Here is a 20,018-nt window from a genome sequence, read left to right as displayed (position 1 = left end):
TGTCAAATAATATGGCCGTTGGTGGAACAGAATCATGTGACCAGATCGGGGTAAAACCCCCACGGAGCACACAAAAAAAATGATAAATCAAGAATAACCAAGAAGAATAATCAAGAAGAGCCCAACCAGCTCAATTCATTCAAATAAGACCTTTTTACCAATCGTACTCTATTTCCTCTTCGGGACTAGCCGTATATTCGACAACTATTTGTCGAGGTTACCGCTTATCAAATAGGCCTAGCGCCATAGTAAGCGACCTCCCACACGGGTGAAAGCACTTTCATCTGAAATAGTCAAGAGGGTCAATCAATATGATCAAGGATTCATGAACCTGAATGTTGCTCATATCTATGAGCCCTGATAGTACTCCTTGTGGAATCAACCCCTGAATTCTTTAGTTACTTGAGCACCTAGATAGAAATGCAAGAGACTCGGTTGGTTGGGATACTGTGATTCCTGGTGTTTCCACCGAAGGACATCTACTTCCTAGTTAGGCTAGTTGGCCTGTAGCTGATAGAATAGCTCCCTGCGCATCACTTCCCTGAATTCCACAACACTCTGCAAGATACCAGCTAACTGGCTAACTAAGTAGATCAACAAGACCTGAATATCCGATAGCTAATTTAGGGTCAAAAAAAAAAAAAAAAAAAAAAAAAAAAAAAAGGGATGAGTGGTGTAGATGGGTCATTAGCCAATCCGATGTGAGCAATATTGTCGCTGATTGGCGCTGTCTATGAGGCCATTACCGAACCATGATTACCACTATTTCGAATGTCATAATACTAGTTCATGTAAAGTGCTCCACGATCTTTCAGCTGAGTCTTGCAAGTGGAGCCCGTTCATTGTAACACCTCGCCACTGTTTTTCAGCTGTACCCTGCAGATGTAGTGGATATGAATATATATCCCGCTACTAAGCCCGGCTGATTGCACCATTCTTCATGAATCCATAGAGAAATTCGTGAAATTATTTCCTCACGATGAAGTATCCTCAACCAAGCCGACTTGAACAAATTCACGTTTCCCTCGAAGAGGATGGATATGAGCCAGTGGCAACCTGCAAAGCAGAAAGAGCTGCATATATTGAAAATCAGGAGAGACTTCAATCAAGCCTCCTACAGTTGTGTCCCGCAGACTTATGGCCCAAGAATGCATATGCGGCCTGCTGTCCCCAACCGGTTCTCGTTACTAGCTGGCATCAGCAACAGTTGGCCGAATTGCACACAGCGTTAGTGCTGTCCATCACGGATATTGTTAACAGATGGTGGACGGACCCTGTGGCTCGATTTCCTGAGCGTATGCCCTTAGAAAGCAAGGAAGAAGACCTGCTTCAGGTATGTATGTGATCCTGGTCCAAGTTAGATATCATTAACACCACTTTCCGATAGTGGATGGATGCTCAAGTTCCCCATCTCCTGCCCTTATATAAGGAGTGCCTGGGTTCCTGGAGGCCGGACTTCTTAATCGAGCTGGACAACCGCCAAGGCGATCTCCCAACGCTGGAAAACTTTCGCATCAGCGAAATCAACGCAAGGTTTTCATTCAACGGCTTTATGTTTCTTGCCTACGGACAACAAGCGCTACAGAACATCGGTATCTGCGATGGAAGCAATGGCGTTATTGGAGCTGCGGATCCCACAAAGGTAAATTATAGCAGGAACCTAAAGCAGCTTCCTGCTTCTACTATAACTATTCGGGCGGATTAGCTACTAATCAGCGAATAGTTTCTTGATGGCTTACTGCGGCTCTTCCGCCCGGGAGTTCCCTTGCACATCCTCAAAGGTGAAGAAGCCGGCATGGATATCCATATGTTTGTGGATTTTATGCAGCGCTATAGGGGGCTCACACCTCGTTTTATCACTCCTTCAGATTTAAGATTATTGCCCGACTCCCAGACAAAGAGTGGCTATAGGCTTTGCTGCTTGGTGGGCAGCAACACACATACCGCACCTTCATATCCCACCTTGATAAACAGTGAGGGAGAAGTGCTGGAAGAAATTTTCCAAGTCGGTCTGGAATTGCATCAAAGAGAAATTCTTGCACTGCAGCCCGAAATGCTGCGTCAGATTAGCCTTAGGTGTTTCAACGATATGCGCACGGTCTTGCTCGTCCACGATAAGAGGATGCTCGGGATTGTAAAACAGGAACTTGACTCCTTGGTAGCAAGGGGAATTCTAAACCAGAGGCAGGCGCATAGTCTGGATAAAGGCATTCCAGAGACGATTCTTCCCGCGTCATTGGAGCTTAGACAATTGCTTCAACAATGCAGAGACTTCCCAGACCTGAAAGATGAGTACATTCTTAAGCCGATCCGGAGCGGCAAGGGCGATGGAATTGTCTTCGGCTGCGATGTGGGCCCTACTGAATGGATATCACGCCTCGAGAGTTTGAGCTGCATCCAGCCGATTGCAAAATGCAGCTCTTGCATTATCCAACGGAAGATTGATCATCATTTATACGATGTGATGTTGAGGGAACCCGGGATCAAGAACAAGTACCCCCTCATTGGAACATATCACTCGATCCACGGCCAATACCTCGGCCTCGGGGTATGGCGTAGTAGTCCGGATCGGGTATGTGCGATTAGCCATGGAGGCGCGTGGATGTGTTCAGTCATGAGCTGCGTCTAAATTTGTTCTAGTTCTATGTCCTCGCTCTGTGCCTTCGTTCCCTTTTTCTCTTACAGGCCCTTGTGTTTGGAAGTTCGCATATTTCTTTCGTGCTCCTCTATTCCATATGTCGCCTGCTGTAACGGATCTGATCTTGCTAATTATAGTACGCTGAGCTGTTTGACCAGATGATCATCGATTTACGCCTTTTTGGCTGTGGCGTAGTGGTAAAGCTCAGCGCCACCACATAATAAGACCATATTGGTGGTATCCGCAGAATTTCAATAGAATTGTGCCTAAGGTGGTACGGGTGTAGGTGTAGGATATTTAACCCCTTGGGATCACATTAGAAGTCTGATTTAGCTTTAATCAACCACATCAGGGTACATCCCTTGGCAGCCGATCATACGGGTGAGAGGCGACGGAGTGAGATGTTGTGGAAGTGGAATATCCAATTTATATAGTAGCCACATGCTAATGCATCCCGATAATAGTATCTGTGACGTTAATACCTTGACATGCATAGCATCTTGCCAGGATGAGGCAACATGCCACATTAAAAAGGTTCCAGTATAGATCCAATGGGTGTGGCCGTGGCCCAACGGGTTTTCCGGGCAGCGCTAGGCTATTCGCGTCATCATGTCATCCGGACCAGATTGTGGAAGTGCTCTCTTATCCGACTATGTGTGATGAGGCTGGAAACTAGCAATCACTCCTTGCTACACTTTTTACTAGCTGTGTGGAAGATCTACTGATCGCGTGACGTGGGCTGTAAGGTCAACGGACCCTACCAGTAACAGAGTGCGTCATTGACGGGGTGCCATCCTTAGGATTGTGAAAGGCTATCATGCTGAGATTCAGCTCGTTCCGACACTCTCTGCAGTTCGTGAAACGTATTGCCTTTGCACTATATAGTGGTTGCCCTGGTTCAGTTTTAGAACAACTTCAGGTATTTTTCTATCTCCTTCTTACATGCTCTGTCCGAGAGGATAGAAGCTCTTCCTATTCTACTGTTTTCCTAACGACTACCAATAATTAAAACTATACGGCTATATTTGACTTAGTGCTCTTCAAATTTTTCCCCCTTCCCTTGACCCGGTTGCGCTTTGAACTTCGCTCGCATAATGCAACGCTTTGTTCGCAATATCAAGAGCGCCAATTTAATGGGCTCGCGTGCTCGTACGATTGGACTATTTCCTTAACTCCTAGTTGCCATGGTGGTATCGATTTGACTGAAGAGTTTTCTGCTGACATTCCTCATTTGGTGACAAGTGGCCTCAGCCCTGCCAATCACCCCAGGCATTCCAGCGATATGGTAACGGTAACAAAATAGCTCATCCAATAGGCCCAACCCAGGGTGAACGCCGCAGGGTGGTAAGAAACGTAGCCGCCCACTGCAAAAATGCCGACGGATGACGCCAGAGAAATCATGGTAATATGCCACTTGGACAGCGAACGATGCAGGTCCGTCTCGGCTCCATGATTGATGTCGGTCTCCAAATTGGTGCTGGGTTCAAGGGTCTTTTTTTGGTCATCTTCTTACTCGAGTTGCCTGGAAGCGGATAGAGCGATAGTAGGAGAGGAAAGGAGAAAAGGTGTATCATACTGAGACGACCGGCATGATGCGCGCGTGGCAAGGATTCTCATGCGGCAAGAAGTGTGGAGTCGAGGCTTACATCAAACGTGGAGGTAATTGAAGTTTATGGAAGGCTTCCACCTTCCAATTGTAGAGCGTTATCGACTCGTCCTATATCAGTGGAGACATGGTTACCTCGTCGATATAACAGTTAAGATTGGGCAAGGGATCCGTGTCCGATTATTATCTGGATTTGTCCACTGATAATGGCAAATGGAAGGCCATAAACCCTGGACGGCAGTACTCTGTTCCGGAGTATTCTCGGGTTTGGCTACCGTGAGATGCTTGCTTTGATAAAATAAGAGTCTCCGTGCCATACCTATGAGTAAGCCGGATGGATTGCTCAGTACATTACACGTGCAGGTTATTATGAGTTCAGCCACATTCTTTGATGTAGTGCCTCTCTTTCTTATCCCTTAGATCACCTCCTACTACACTATTTCATATTATTTAACGATTATGCCGTTATAAGTGCCCTATCTATCGAAATTTGAAAGGCCGGATGGTGGCTAAAGTTAAGAGAACGTAAAGGAGCTAGGCACTTCTGCTAAGGGGAGGAGGCTCATATAGAATCAGTAACATTGAAGCCATCTCGACACGATCACTATAATTTAGGGAAAAGGGGTGCAGGAGAACACTACATCAATCATACGCATGTAGCCTACTAAAAAACCGTATTTAATAGTGTCTATATTGCCTTAATTACTATCTAATAAATGCACACATTCTTTCCCAGGAATAGGGGCAGGTCCTCGGGGAAAATGGCCCGCACGGTCCCAGGCGCTCGGATGTATATATTTCCATATCAGGATTTGAATGCAGTAGACAGCAAGATAATAGCTTCATAATTATAAAGAGATCGTGGTGAGAAAGATACATTTCTGCATTTTCATTACAGGACGTAGATATCTAGTAGATCAGCATCTGTTGATTAACTGAGCAGTTCAATCTGATGGATATCTTGGCATATATTTACGACAGACCAGATAGATATGTGATCATTGAGGACACTGATTATATTCAGCGTTAAATGTTGGATCGTGCTCATCATCGATGACTAAACCCGGATCTGCAGGCAAAGACAGAGGGCGTGTCTGTGAGCACTGCTGAAGCAACAAGATTATCAATATATAATGTCTGATAAGCTTAATCTGACCCTCAGAGAAAGTAATCTTTATACCTAGGAAATGTCTCAGGTTGGCTGCCACTTTAATATTAAATTTGAGTTGCATTGTATTTAGCAGCCTTTCAGCATCTGCTTTAGCTCTGCAATAATAATGAAGTCACCTACATGAGCAGCCACATATAGATGTTTGCAAGATTGGTGAATCCGAAGGCCAGGATTATATTGAAGTCCAAAGCCTTAGGATTATTACGGAGACGGTCATACCATACAAGCGCAGAAGGCGCAAGACTGCATAAGGCGTTATTTAGCTTGCAAACTGTAGTGTTATATTCACCCTTTTGGAAGTCGGTAGGTTAGCGCATGTATATCGGAATATTAACTTTGCTATTAAGGAATGCCGGCACCACGTCTGCCTGAGTAGTATGCTAATTTTAATAAGCTGCAACGGCGAATAAGATGTTCGTTGTTTGAGGATAGGCTACTAGTAAGTATGTCTCCTCATAGTAAGAATTTAACTAATTTTTCATGTACAACCTAACGTGCCTTGCATTTGAATGTACCGTTAATTAGGTCTTTTATATATTAGACCCAGTGTCCAGGAATAGGCTTCAAGCTTTTATAAAGGTATAGATTGCTTATTAATTAAATCCCATGCCTTAATCTTTTCTCGACAGGAAGCTTCAAGCTCGCAAGTATAGCTATCTATCTTTATTAAGTGGTTTTATTAGCTCCTGCCAAGTATTCGGGATCGGGGAAGGATTTGTTTTATAAGTGGATGTCGTAGCAGTAGAAGTAGGGGTAATCCTACAAATAGAATAAAGCCTTTCGCAGGTTAAACCCAGTCAGATTTTCTATTATCCTCCGCGGGAGAATCCCCCATGAGATACAGCACTTCTTGCGCGTGATTTTCAGCGTTAGGGTCTGGAGGTATGGTATGTGTTTGCACTTGCGGGATATTTATTTACATTGCGGAATTAAGAGTATGCGGTTGTTGTATAGGATATTCTCGTTAAGCCTGCTTGTTAAATAAGACGTAGCAATTTCGGATGAACTTATTTGTCTCCTTGATATAGTTAAACCTTGTAATTAGTCAGAGAATCGCTGCCGATGTAAACGCCTTGAGCGCCACGGCTAACAATTTACTAAAACCTTGATGCCCAAGGTCGTCATAGTCCCAGACACAACAACAAAAGGGTTAAATATTAGCACTCTGCGGAAGCTTACTAAAAAAATGCAGAATTATGTATCAAACGAGGTGAGGATTTAATATCCAGATTGGTAGACACCCTCCTGGAATTGAGCGTAGTAGACGTAGGAATATTATTAGTAATATAAACTGCGTGTTGCATGGTGTCCCACCTGTGTACTCCGAGCCCCTTGAATTGAGGAGAATCGGGCCTCACGAACAGCCAGCCACCCCAGTTGTTGGCGAAGGCGAGTCTGGGACCGTCGTCTTTCGCGATCTAAACCCGACTTAGAAAGAACTACTATCTAGCGTGGAAAAGTGATTACTATCAGGGTAGACCCACATCCTTGGCACTTTTATAATAAGTATATCAGTGTGCTAGATTCAGCAAAGACTATTCATCGTTTCTGGGGAGACCAGAGATAATTTTGGACGGCTGTGGAAGAGGGTGAATGAGGATTTCCCTAGCTCCAACCATAATATCTCGAATGATTGAATAACTTTAGAATTGTTATTTAATTAAATCTGATATAGAAATACATGGACTTGAGCGCCTAGCGGCTTGGCACCCTGCGGGGTATTTCCCCTGAGGACCTGCCCCTATTCGTAGAAAGAGTGTGCGTTCATCAGATAGCATTCAAGGGAGTTCAGATACTATCAAATACGGTCCTTAGGAGGCTACGGGGGGGTAGCTGATATAGTGTTCTTCTGTCCCCTTTCCCCTGAATCATAGTGATCGCTTCGAGATTGCTTCAAATCCATTGTTAACACAGAGCTACCTAGCTATGGCGGGCTGAGCTACTATTAGTCACAGCAAGATCTGCAAAAATTGGCTGACATTGCCACCACTAGTTAGTGCTAAGATCCCGTAGATCATATGCGCTGTAACCACATATTCCTCTGCAGCGGAAAAGTCAAATCCTGGTCCTCGGAAAAAGCTTGGGGTGCAATTGAGTACTTAATTCCAAGTTCTACTGCCTGAAATGTAGTTGCCGAGTCATTATTCCAATGACCAATCCTGACGAAACAGAGAAGCATTTAATTACCACCAGCCTCAGCTGCGTTACATAGCACGTACCACCAAGTCCTTAGATTTGACAAGAAAGGAGCCTAGGTTGGATTTTCGTACCTTACAGAAACTAGGTTCAATTAAGTTTTTGCATTCAGCTGAGTGGGGGATGTCTCAGAAATTTTGGCGATCTCTGCCAATGAGATTAGGGTATCGGCAACTTGTCATTTGTTAGTTAACGTATTCAACGGCCGAGTCGTCCACATGGTCGAGATATACGTGTAACACTAACGGATTATCCATCCATGGCTGGCGTGGTCAAAAAGCATCTCAATTACTGTGCGAACAATAGTGGATGCCTGTCAATCTCGAGCTGCCATAGCTTGCAATAGAACGTCTGCCTCGATGTTCTGTGTCTACACACTCAGCTTGGCCGGGACTTAGAATTCATCACATGCAGTATATTCCCGTATACCTTCCCCAATAAGTCGTTCGCAGCAGTATACCCACAGCTGCCATAGGTAACTCCAGCTGAAGGATCTACACTTCAGCACCTGTACTGGCGTCTCCATCCAGCCACTCAGTTTTATGCGTATAATTCTTTGAGCTTACCGTACAATTCTGCAGGATCCCTGAAGAGCAGTGGAATCTGAGTTATGCAGAACAAGCGACGTAGATGTTGCATCCACAATTGGTGTAACCTGTATGGAAGCCGAGAACATAAAAGCTTTACTCTTCCCGATATCTTGACTTGTACCGTCACTCTTTGTTTGCCCGACTAATCGAGCAACCCCGGTCTGCTTTGTCGTTGCCACCATGATTGCTCTTAATCAGATAAGTCTTTTCTATACAGTACTTACTGTCGTCACAGTCGTTATTGCGGCCATCCCTCGTACGGACTATGATGTCATTGTCGTTGGTGGTGGTCCGTCTGGTCTCAGCGCGGCTAGCGGCCTTTCCCGTGTCCTGAGAAGCGTCGCGTTGTTTGACTCGGGCGTGTACCGTAATGGTCCCACCCGGAACATGCATGATGTTATTGGGAGTGATGGTAAGTATCTCTGTCACATGGTTGGAACAGCCCAGCTTAAACCCAGTGCGTTCCAGGTGCTGTCCCCAGCGAATTCCGCAACAATGCCCGCAAAGGGATTTCCAGATACCAGAAGACCAGCTTCATTGACAAGAATGTGACCTCAATCGAGAACAATATGGACGGGACATTCATTGCCACAATTGATGGTGGGAAAACTTATACAGCGCGCAAGGTCATCTTGGGCACTGGGATCAAAGATGACATTCCAAATACACCCGGTCTCCAGAAGGCATTTGGCAAGGGGATCTACTGGTGTCCTTGGTGTGATGGTTACGAGCATCGTAATCAGACAATGGGTATCTTAGGCCCTATGAGTGAAATCTACGGCAGCATCCGAGAATTGCATTCGACGCTTAACAAAGACATTGTTGCTTATGTGAACGGAACCGACACTGCAGAGCAAAAAGCCAAACTGACGAAGGAGCACCCGAACTGGCAGAATGTCCTCAAGGCATATAACATTCGAGTGAACAACAAGCTCATTTTAAACATCACACGGACCCAGGATGGTGGTCAGCATCAGGATCCTGTGACCGGGCAGATGTTTGACAAGTTCCGCATTTTTTTCACCGATGGCAGCTATGAAGAGCGGGATGCATTTATCACCAACTTCCCAACGGAGCAGAGATCTCACCTACCCTCTCAAATGGGTCTACAAATGATAGGTCCAAAAATTAACACCACACGCCCGGGCTTGAGGACTAGCCTTGATGGGGTCTGGGGAGTTGGCGATGCCAATAGCGACGATAGCACCAACGTCCCGCATGCCATGGCCAGTGGAAAAAAAGCAGCTGTTTATTGTCATGGTGAGCTCCTTATTGAAGAGACAGTATATATGTACTGCTAATTAATGCACTCTAGTTGAATTGGCCCAGGAAGAACTTGACGCGGACGCCTCTGCTGTGCAAGGTAGATCGATGCTTTCGCGCAGGGCTATGGAAGAAGAGACTGAGAGAAAGATGGGTAGTGATATTGAGGATCTGTATGAGAGACTTCGTCGTGCTTAACATGTGCGCTATTCGTGGCGAGAGCAGAATGAACGATTGCATCCATAGCCCGTCGAACACAATGCGGTTGCGTTTGGGTTTACATTTTGAAGTTAGCAGCAGAATCCAGAAGGTTTTAATGCAGTGCAGCATCTATGAAACGAACTGGACATATGTAGTTTAATTGTAGATAGTAGCCACTTGACCTAGACAAACACAAAGCCCTCCAGCAGATCCAGACAAGGTGGAAGAAAGCTGAACTCCATCATCCAATAACTACTGTCACCTAATCAGATAAGCTTCATTCAAACATCTCGGGCCTCCATATAACGGGCATGACATGCCGCCTGCAAGGATGGATTGTTAATCATCACGTACTAGGCAAATGGCTGACGGAACTGCATCATCTCCCAATTGTCAGGTATTTAGATATATCCATACTGCCTATATGTTTATAAGCTTTAGCGCCTTGGAGCGCCGGGGACCATCTGGCTGCTTTAAGCTAGGACAAGATATTTAGCCAAATTAGAAGACTCGTTTCATTCGGTCCCCAGAGTAGGAGAACTGCAGGTAGCGAGCTGTGTCATCGCGGTGGTAGGCATTGAAGCTGCTGCTAATGGCGTCGAGCTTGATGCGATCGCCGTTCGAAGTGATGCTCTTCAAAGCATCCCGTCCCGCTCGGTCCAGCCTGGCGGCGGCGGCGCACGTAGAGAGTATGGGAGTCTATGCCCTAACTATTTGGTGAGCCGTAGTATTGGCATTTCAGGTCGTATTTAATATTGACATCTAGCTTTGCATACAGCCAAGGCAGTCAATAGGGTTTAAAGATATTCACAAAAAGCCGTTTGCATAAAACTAGAGCTTATAGCAAACGTTGTCTCTCTTGCAAACGAATGGTTTATTGACTAAGCTGGCCGAAAGATGAATTGGATCCGAAGACTGTGAAATGGCATGATGTTATTTAGCTCAGTATAAAAAACAGCTAACAAAATGTAACCTTTTGTGATGTTCGGGGATGCCCTTCCCCCCCCCCGCCCCGAAATGCAACTCTAGTGCGGAGAAAATGTAACAGAATATTAATATTTAAATGAGTTTAAGCACCAGATGAACTTGAAAAAAACAAAAAAAAAGAAAACCTATTTGCCAGAAAATTGTTAAATAATTAATCATCTGCTCAGATTTGGTAGTCGAAGCAAATATGAGGTTGTTATCTCTCATAACAAACGCTCTTTTGCCCATCACTGTGGTGTCTTTTCCGGTCCAGTCTACTGGCGACTGGGATCTGGTGCCTCTCCCACCACCATTGAACTGGGTGGCGGGTCCAAGATTGTTCCCAGCCAATGTTATTGAGGGTTATAACGCTGATTACCATAAGTACGACGCGAGCAGTTGGGAAAACTATGTTTTAGAAAAATGCAAGAAATTTCGTGATGGTACATCTACTGTATCATATTCTGGTACGGAACAATGCCAAACTTGGCTGAGAAAAATAAATACTGACATATACTGTTCATTGTAAATAGCGATCAACAGCGGCCAGCCGAAGGAACGTTACTGGTTTGGATACTGTTTCCGGGGGGGCCCTACTACTCCAGATGACTATGCGAGGGATTCTAGTGCTGATGGTGTGGAGGATACAAGAGCTCACTCAAACAAATCGCAATAAAATAACTGCGATATGCCGAAGATGCTGAAATATGACCCAATGCCTCCGAACTGCTAAAGGTAAGGAGTCATCAAGCCAACGATTTACAACAGAAGAACTTGATGTGTGATATTGTGAGGGACTTAATGGAGTTCGAGGGACTCGTGTATTTAAGAATTTCAACCCCGAATCCGAAGCCTCTTGCCCTACAAAAATCGATGGGAGACAACATCGTTATGTATTGCCGCGAAGATCTCGCTCCTACGCTTCCTTTCAGCGCTCATCCCTTTTTTTCCTGCTTATCTTACTACTATGCTGCGTTTAAGTGCCTCCTTTTTTTTTTACATCGCAATTATCTTATTATTTTCAACTTATCTTGCTTCTATGCTTTCTTTAATATATTTCATCATAACCTAACTTAGTATTCCTATCGCAGCTGGTGCTGCCCTTCTTGGTGCTGTGTGTGCAACTCGGTTGGTACGTTATAACGTGCTATCTAGGATGTACGATTACTACGGCCGTGACGCACCGAGAGCAACTATTGAATAACATGTCTATTCCAAGTATTTTTACCGCAGGAAACAGGTACTGTGCAGCGCAACAAAGACACTAGTGCTAATTTTGGACATATATTAATATAATTCTTAAATCATTACGAAAAGAAAACGAATCCCGAGGCGGTAGACGCTTCTATACTTCTGGCCGTTTCTGCCCCACCGCCTGTCGACCGACAAGCATGCAGACAAGTTGGTATGGTCTTACTAACAGTGTACGCGGGACGAGGTGGTTGTTGGCGACGAAACGATGCAGAGGTTGGATACACGGGCGAGATTAGGAATGAGGTTGAATCAGATTTTTCAATCACGTGTCCTAGTCACGCATTTGTACCTAACTGCCCCGACGGTTGGCCCAGCCGTCGGAATGGAACCTTTTGCGGCACTCGGCGTAGAGCAGAAAGATCTGGGTATGAATACTCTGTTCGCGAAGCACGATTCTCTATGCGGTCGTGTGCCGCATAGATGGGTACATTTAAATGGACCTTTGTACATTACCGTAGGTCATGAGCACTGCTTCACATGGCCATGGATTGTTGCATAGAAATGCGTGCAATTCACTGTAGACAAAAACGTCGAATCATATTCCGCATTCTCCGCCAGTGTTGTGGAACTCAGGGGAAATGGGGCGTAGGGAGCTATTCTATCAGCTACAGGCCAACTAGCCTAATTAGGAAGTAGATGTCATTCAGTGGAAACACCAGGAATCACAGTATCTCAACCAACTGAGTCTCTTGCATTCCTATCTAGGTGCTCAACTATCTAAAGGATTCAGGGGTTGAATCCATCGTCAGATACTCCGCACCGCCAAGTCGGGCGGATTATAGTGTTTCCGTAACAGGTAGGATGGCGGATTAACCAACAATGGCTAAAGAAAAATCGGGACGAAAATTACAGCGTGTATGGACTTCCCTAAGAGCAAGAAACCATGGTTGCATCGAACATGACTTTGCTAATTGGTCGCCAGATTTGGAATTGGAATCCGAGACCATAACTGACCACAGTTTGCAACAGGCATTTTCTTCTTGTTATCGCCCTTGCTGACAGGGCTTTGTTTGATATCGAGTCCCTAGAAGACCTCGCTGAACTTGACCTTTGTGGCTCAGGCAACTCTCAGATCCGCTACGGTGGAAGGAAGACGCTTTAAATAGACCAGTTTTTAAAAATGTGACTGGCGAAGGGCCACAGGAGGAAGCACTGCATAAGGAAAGACTTTGCCACTTCCTCCGCCATATTCTTATCACGGCCGGGTACTCAAAGACAGCCACAATCCATGATATTCACCGGGCGCTTGGTAAAATGGGGATAGGAAGCGCAGAAAGCCGCCCCTCTAAGACAAGACGACAAAATGAGTAAGAAATCACAACTAAGGCGGGTACTACTACTAAATGCAAGGATGTAAGTAACATCACCACATTAGAGGTCCTCCCTGTTAGTAGAGCCCGGAACAAAGCGCTCGCCCTGAATAAAGATTTGGTCCACAAAGCCGGGTTTGCTACCGATAACCTCGCTCTCTTCGATCTCGCTCATGTCAGGTCCAACATCCACGTCATTTAGTTCCCCGTCACTCGGCCCGATATCTTTTTTTGTACACTCATCTATCTTCACCCAATTAAAGACTGCTGTGATCCAAGTCCAAGCGGGATACATCCCAGCCAACAAGGTACCACCGTGATCAAGCCCCACGTATCGAACATATGTCACATTCGTGCCTGCGTCGCAATACTTATGATACAAGTTATCAGTGTCTTCGATTGGGGCCGTGATATTATCTTTGGTGCCCTGGAAAATGTAGAGCGGAAAGTTGGGAGACTGGCCCTTCTCTATGTGGTTTCCCATCGTGCCATTCGTATCAAGGATTTCTTTGAACTTATACAGAAACTCGTCCCCATGTTCGAACCACGAAGAAACATTTTCATTCGGCGGGATTTTCGGGGAATAGAGCTGGCACCTAGTGCAACGTTTCTGGGGGCCCAAGAAAAGGGATCTTTTATCAGGCCGGATATCATTGCGCATGTGCTCATCGACTTCGGGAAATGCCCTCATCACACCAAGCATGGCCCAGACATTGAGCGGTGACTGTGTGCCGTTAACGTTAATATAAGTATTCGTAATGTTGGGAGGAGGCCCGCCCATTGCCGCGCCGGCAATATTTAACTTGGGCGCATATTCGGCGTGCAACTCGGAGGCCCATTCTGTGGCTAATGCACCACCAGAGTAGCCGAACATGATTGCTCTGGCAGTACGCTTGATACCAGTAATGTCTTTGGAGTTGAGTGCCGCACGGATCGAGTCAAGAGTATGGTAGCCGCTCTGAGGGCCGACAGTGAAAGCGGCATTAGATCCCTCATAGTCAGGGATGTTCAGAATCGGCCTCCTCCCCAAGAGCCCTTTGTAACTCATGAGATATGGAAATACGAAGGACATTTGCACCTGGTTCCACATCGCAGCGGCGAATCCTGCACCTCTTTGCAGCCCGTACGAGGGAGAGCAGTTGACGTCGGGCGAGTCATAGGCAATCTGGTACGAGAGGACCCGGTTTGGGTTCGGATTTTCGGGAATGATTACCGTTGTCACAGACGTAGTTAGGTCGAAAGATGCATTTCGAGTTACAAACAACAGTTGATATGCAGTGAGTGGACTCTCAGCGCCAGGGATCAAAGATGGCAGGCTGACTTGTCGATGATCTAGGATGTCACCCTTTAGATTTCCAGGAATCATCTTTCGGCTTGTAAAATGGATCCTCATCTGGCAGAGTTGGATTAGCCACTGAGGTTAAAGCATGGAGGAGCCCTAGTACGAGGACTAGGAAGGGTGGCATTATGGCCAAGATAATAAGCAATCGAACAAATGAGAATTGAGGCGTTTACTGATTATTTGAAACAAACTTATATATAGAAAGACAATGAATGCTATTGTATTATTGTGGACTTGCAACCGGGAGAGGGATATAATGGAGGAACATCTATTTTTTAATCCAAGGGCTTATTTAACGAGAAAGGGCTGGAATGCAACACAAATTACATTCTTAGAAAGTGCAATATAATTAACATTCTTACAAACTCTCTATTTCTTTCCCAATCAGTTGGTATGCCCTACAACTATAGATTTTTATGCAGCTACTATGTTACACAGAATGTGATCCTACATTCCATGTTTATTCATTCTCCAGCATTGAACACGACACTGTGGCGTGCTTTCACGTCTAATTTATAGCATATCGATAAGCTAGAATCATTTGCTCCTAATAAAGGGAAAGGGGAGAGAAACAATATTTCAATATTTACACAAGTCACATTTCGCCGATAATTCCAATCGATGTATGTTGTGGATTCAGGGAAAGATAGTATTTGAAAGGAGACAAGACGTAGATTGAGCAGTATCTTACCTGAATAGTTACAGGAAAAGGGAGAACTCTCAGGGTTAAAACCCCCATGCTTGCCAAGGCGCTAGCTATACACCAGCTGTACGCCATATCTTCAACAATGTAGCCAAATGATGTTTCGAATCTGTCTGTGGAATTGCTCGAGCTATCTGTTCCTGCCTCGTACAGGGGCCCCAATATTATACCACAATTCTGATTTCTGGGTCGCTCAGTCCCATATTCTTGTTCAAGTTTTTGTTGCTTTACTCCAATTCCATGACACTGAGGTTGACCCAAGATGGTTATTTTGGCTGAAAATTTCTGTCTGTCCCTCGGGCAAGTTAGTCGTTTGTTTGTTTTTCATAGCGCAAGCCAGGGCGGCGTAGATATAAACTACTCTATACAAAAGTCTAGCCCGTGGTAAATAATATATAATCCCAGGCCATTACAATATTGGCCTAGAGTCAATGGTATAATCGGACTCGCAATATAAGGATTTAAGACCCAAGCAGAAACAAAAAGATGACAAGTCATGCCTAAATATTTAAAAATTTCACCAAACTTTCAAGTCTCTGTGTTAGAAAGCCATTCGTTATCGGTAAGACCTTATTTAATTATGCTAAGAATTCCCTATAAACCCTAGACGCATCTTTACTATAGTCGCAGAGAACTGATTTGGAAATATATCCGACTCCTGAGTTAAAAAGATTATCTTCTCCGGCTGGTTCAACTTCATATACATATTTTTTACAATTCAGATCCCTAAAGTGAGTGAGTAACTTTGTCAACTATTAAATCAGGAATGGCACATACTCAAAAAGCTCACAGGAAGCACCGTCATTAATATAAAGGGATCCCACACTTTCAACGCTGTTAAAAATTTTCTCAGCATTATGAGCCTCGCTACTGAAAATATTAAAACTTACAGAGGGGTTTTCAGTCTCCAACAGTTGCCATCAAGTTGTACTTCCTGCCTGTAGCCGCCTCCATCAGGCTTACTGTAAAGATAGCCCTAGGACAATCTTAGCCAAACTTATTAGCAGTGTCAAGGATTAATTTACCGCTTCGTCACAGAACCGCGCAAAGGCAGAAGGCAGCAGTGCTGTACCAAGAATAACAAATAAGAAAGTGCGCATTGTAAATTGTTTTCGGAAGATGCTCGTAGATAAGTTAGGATTAAGATTAAAATTATATCTGATAATGATATCTATGTAAGTAGGGAAGAGATTTACGAGCCAGAATTTATAGAGCAGTTGACTGAATATTAATTGACGCAACGACACGTCATTACTTCTGCACTCGGAAATGTATTGTTGCTCCATAAACGTCACATCACTCTTTTATTATTATCCATCGAGGCAAAATTATGGATATATCAGTCAGGTCATGATGCAATTAGGTGGGAACAAATAAAGGCTAGAACGTTGCTATACATATAATATAATACTTAGCCAAACTTAAATATTTAATGTCTCTCTCTCTTCTTTTTTTTGTTGTAGATATTTTCTGACTTAATGGACATGTTAGGACACTAGAATCTAGTCAAATTTACTCTGTTAATATATTTTATTCCAGAAATAATGCTCTGGACTTACACTCTTAGATTCTTCCTTGACTCTGCGCTAGTCCAGAGTTGACTACGCAGGTTGAATCCTACCAAGCAAGTTTACCTGTTCACGTTATATGGGATCGATATTAACCTTTTTGTAGATCATAGTCTGGGTGTCATCGACATGGTTATAAGAGTCTAATTAAAGTTAGCAGTATAAAAAAAATTACACTGATAATGAGGCTTGGTCTTAAATAGCAGTCATAATCAGTCCACAGCTTTCCGCACTTCCCGCAAGATTTTCAGCGCCTTTTTCTTGCTTGGCAAATAACAGTATCGCAATAAACTTAATTTAAATAGCTATATCTTCCTATATAGCATCCATTAGATACGGCGCGATTTGTTAACAACTGAATGTTTCACTGACATACTGACTTGCCTAACGTAGTATTGAATGATGTAATGTAGCAGCTCTTGTCATTTAACAGGTCAGTAAAATACAGGAAATATTGTCGGAAAATAACCTTTCTTATCTTCCCTAAAATAGGTTAAGTTAGTTTGGCACTAGGGTTAAAGTCTTCTAGCCATGTGTCCTGCAAGTTGTTTGACTCTGCTTTGTAGATCAAAGCAAGTGGTAGAGATGAGCCATCTGCGCAGATGCACGCACTAAGTGTGATGAACTGGCGGTTGCCATCCTGACTTGCCCCAATTAATTGTTGCCTTTGGAGCGCCTCGATAGAGATAACATGCTTGGTCGAGTGAGAGACGCCAGTTACAAACCCTTTTTTGTTATAATTATAAATATTTGAGGTGGTGACGTACTTTTTGGTATTTTTTTTTGGAGCTAGCTAAAAATCGTTCGTTCGCAGCGACAATACAAGTTAATGCATAGCAACATAACAGCGCATGAAAATCTCAAAAAAATCATATCTTACTAGGTTGAAGAAGTAGTGGATACCTCGAATTATCGGCGACCTTTCGCTGGTAATCTATGATGCGTAGATACACACTTCAAAGCCGGGACTGGTCTCGCTTGCAGAACTGGGATATCAGTGCCTTACAGTGCCCCCCACCGCCTTCGGCTAGGGGGTGCACCACACCGGTAGAACAATTCACACCGATAGAACAAAATTGATGCTATTCCCATTATCTATCGCCTTTCACCCTGAGTATCTACCCAAAAAACCTGATTATCTTGTAGCGCTGCCACTGCTGCGTCGGATGATATAGAATTCTCCCCTGTAGGCGCCCTGGGTGGTGGTTTACTATATAATTTTTTCCACTGTTTATCCAACTTTTTTTTCTCTTGTATAGCCTCTTTCTCCCTCCTAGCCTTTATTGATCGATTGGCATCTTTTGTACCGAGTATACCAGAGTCACTAAGCTTAGGAATCTCCCTCTTGGTAATTTGGCGCCTCCGAGGGACTTGTATCTCTCTTATTTGGCTGACTGTATCGCTTATTATAGCAAGCTCCTCTGCTATTCTTTTATGATGGTAAAACGCACGCTGTAGACCACGCTGGAGCTTAGGAGTAAGGCTCTTGGTATTAAAGATCTTCGAGAGCTTTCTCTGGTTTTTTCGAGGTCTTGGACACTCTTCGGAGGGGTGTTTTCCACGCTGGAAGAGGAGAGATTCGGAGGTGGTGTAGTCTCCCCATATGCGCGAAGATCGGGCATAGAGAGCTCTGGTACTGGAGGAAGTGCCTCTTGAAGCTTTTGAATAAATGTAGAGCCATCTGGAGGGAATATACCACGTTCCTTAAAAGAATTTCGGATAATTTACTGGTTAAAAGTCTTGTTTCGTACGTTAACAATATCCGCAAGAAAATCCGCTTTACTTGCGGGTAGCCCCCCCCACTGAGATATAAGGTTATTTTGCGTGCGAAAATGCTGTTTATAGGCAAGAAAAGGCTTGCCATTAAGAGGCTGGCAAATATGAGTTGTATGAGGCCGAAAACAAAAAGGAATACTTCTCGCAGAGTTATAAAAATTTAACAGTTTTATAGGACTCATGGCCGTCGAATATTAATACTCTTTTTTCGCCTTTTTTTATCCGATTTTTTGTTGCCTCATGAAATTTTTGAAGCCATCTAATAGCAAGTTAATTATTAATATACCCTTTCAAAGAAACACCAGTCCAGAAGTCTGGTAGATTAGGGTAATTATACTAACTTTCTATAAACCTTTCACCCTTGAAAATAAACAATGGCTGCATTATCCACCCATCAGCAGCAATACATTTAACCGCAGTAATATTTTTAGCATAATTAAACTCAGCGAGATCAGGGCATCTTCCCTTTGTACCAATAACCTTCCGAGCTTTTCCCTGGCCAGGTTGGAAGCCGCATTCGTCGAAGTTATATACTAGGTATAACGGGAGACCTTTAACCACATTTGCAAGCTGATTATACCAATGCTGTAGATATCCTATATTCTCCGCATTAAGTTGCTTTTTATCCTTTGTTTTCTGCACCACAGGTCCTAATTTTAGGTGCACCGGCAGTCTCTCCTTGAAGCGATAGGGCCATATTTTACTAACTTTATATTCCGATCCAGCGCGTGTAAGCGCTCGATTCGCCCACTCCGCAAGCATCTCAGGGGTAACAGGAAGATATAAATCACGCATACAAGTAATCCACTAAATTAGAGCTTCCTCCTGATACTTATCAAGGGCCTTATTTATAGGTGTGTGGGCGCTGCGAGCCTGTTTTCCCTGGCGGACTCGGCCACGCAGTTTACTGTATGGAACGCCATATTCCCGCGCGATTTTCGCTAAATTCGGTTTTTTTTGGACACGAGCCGCTTTATAGGCCTTAATTACACGTTGCTCAAGTTCTCCAGTCGATTTAGGCATACTGGGTGGATGGGAATAACCTCAAGAAGATAGATGGATGGAATTTTGTTCTATCGGTGTGAATTGTTCTACCGGTGGTGCACCCCCTAGCCGAAGGCGGTGGGGGGGCACTGTAAGGCACTGATATCTAATGGCGACTTAGCTTGGTTTTTGCTGACTTCACCGCAATATTTTTCACCATCTGGGGAGTGGGTGGGATTTCACGATTACTAAGCTTATTTATATGCTCGACAAGAACATCCTCTTGGGCGCTGCTGAGTTTCTGGCGCGATTTAGAATTCGCGTCCTGAATTGAGCCGGTTTTCCACTGTAGCGGCGCCACAGAGTGCTTTTGTCTATATCATATTTTCTAGCAGCGGCAGCATATTTAGGCGGATTCTGCGATTTCAGATCTGCAATTGCTTGTTCAAT

The 20,018-nt window shown here is 44.2% G+C and overlaps 3 protein-coding genes across 3 annotated transcripts; 2 read left to right on the top strand and 1 right to left on the bottom strand.

Moving 5' to 3' along the window:
- Positions 1 to 979: 979 nt before the first annotated feature.
- ATNIH1004_006620 (uncharacterized protein) lies at positions 980 to 2,859 on the top strand (the record flags this gene model as incomplete). Its single annotated transcript, XM_033571247.1, has 4 exons — positions 980 to 1,333; positions 1,388 to 1,642; positions 1,724 to 2,572; positions 2,776 to 2,859. 4 exons carry the CDS (start codon positions 980 to 982, stop codon positions 2,857 to 2,859), a joined length of 1,542 nt encoding a protein of 513 aa, XP_033427279.1.
- Positions 2,860 to 8,381: 5,522 nt separating this feature from the next.
- Positions 8,382 to 9,662, top strand: ATNIH1004_006619 (NAD(P)/FAD-dependent oxidoreductase; the record flags this gene model as incomplete). The annotated part of the gene is made up of 3 exons (XM_033571246.1): positions 8,382 to 8,613; positions 8,670 to 9,461; positions 9,517 to 9,662. The coding sequence occupies 3 exons, from the start codon at positions 8,382 to 8,384 to the stop codon at positions 9,660 to 9,662; spliced, it is 1,170 nt and encodes a 389-aa protein (XP_033427278.1).
- A 3,594-nt stretch (positions 9,663 to 13,256) lies between these two features.
- On the bottom strand, positions 13,257 to 14,561 carry ATNIH1004_006618 (uncharacterized protein; the record flags this gene model as incomplete). Its single annotated transcript, XM_033571245.1, has 1 exon — positions 13,257 to 14,561. One exon carries the CDS (start codon positions 14,559 to 14,561, stop codon positions 13,257 to 13,259), a length of 1,305 nt encoding a protein of 434 aa, XP_033427277.1.
- Positions 14,562 to 20,018: the final 5,457 nt, after the last annotated feature.

The sequence above is a fragment of the Aspergillus tanneri genome (assembly GCF_003426965.1).
Source record: "Aspergillus tanneri strain NIH1004 chromosome Unknown AapTan_4_pilon_pilon_pilon, whole genome shotgun sequence".
In the NCBI taxonomy this organism is placed as follows: domain Eukaryota; kingdom Fungi; phylum Ascomycota; class Eurotiomycetes; order Eurotiales; family Aspergillaceae; genus Aspergillus; species Aspergillus tanneri.
This window is presented reverse-complemented; position numbering and strand designations above follow the sequence as displayed.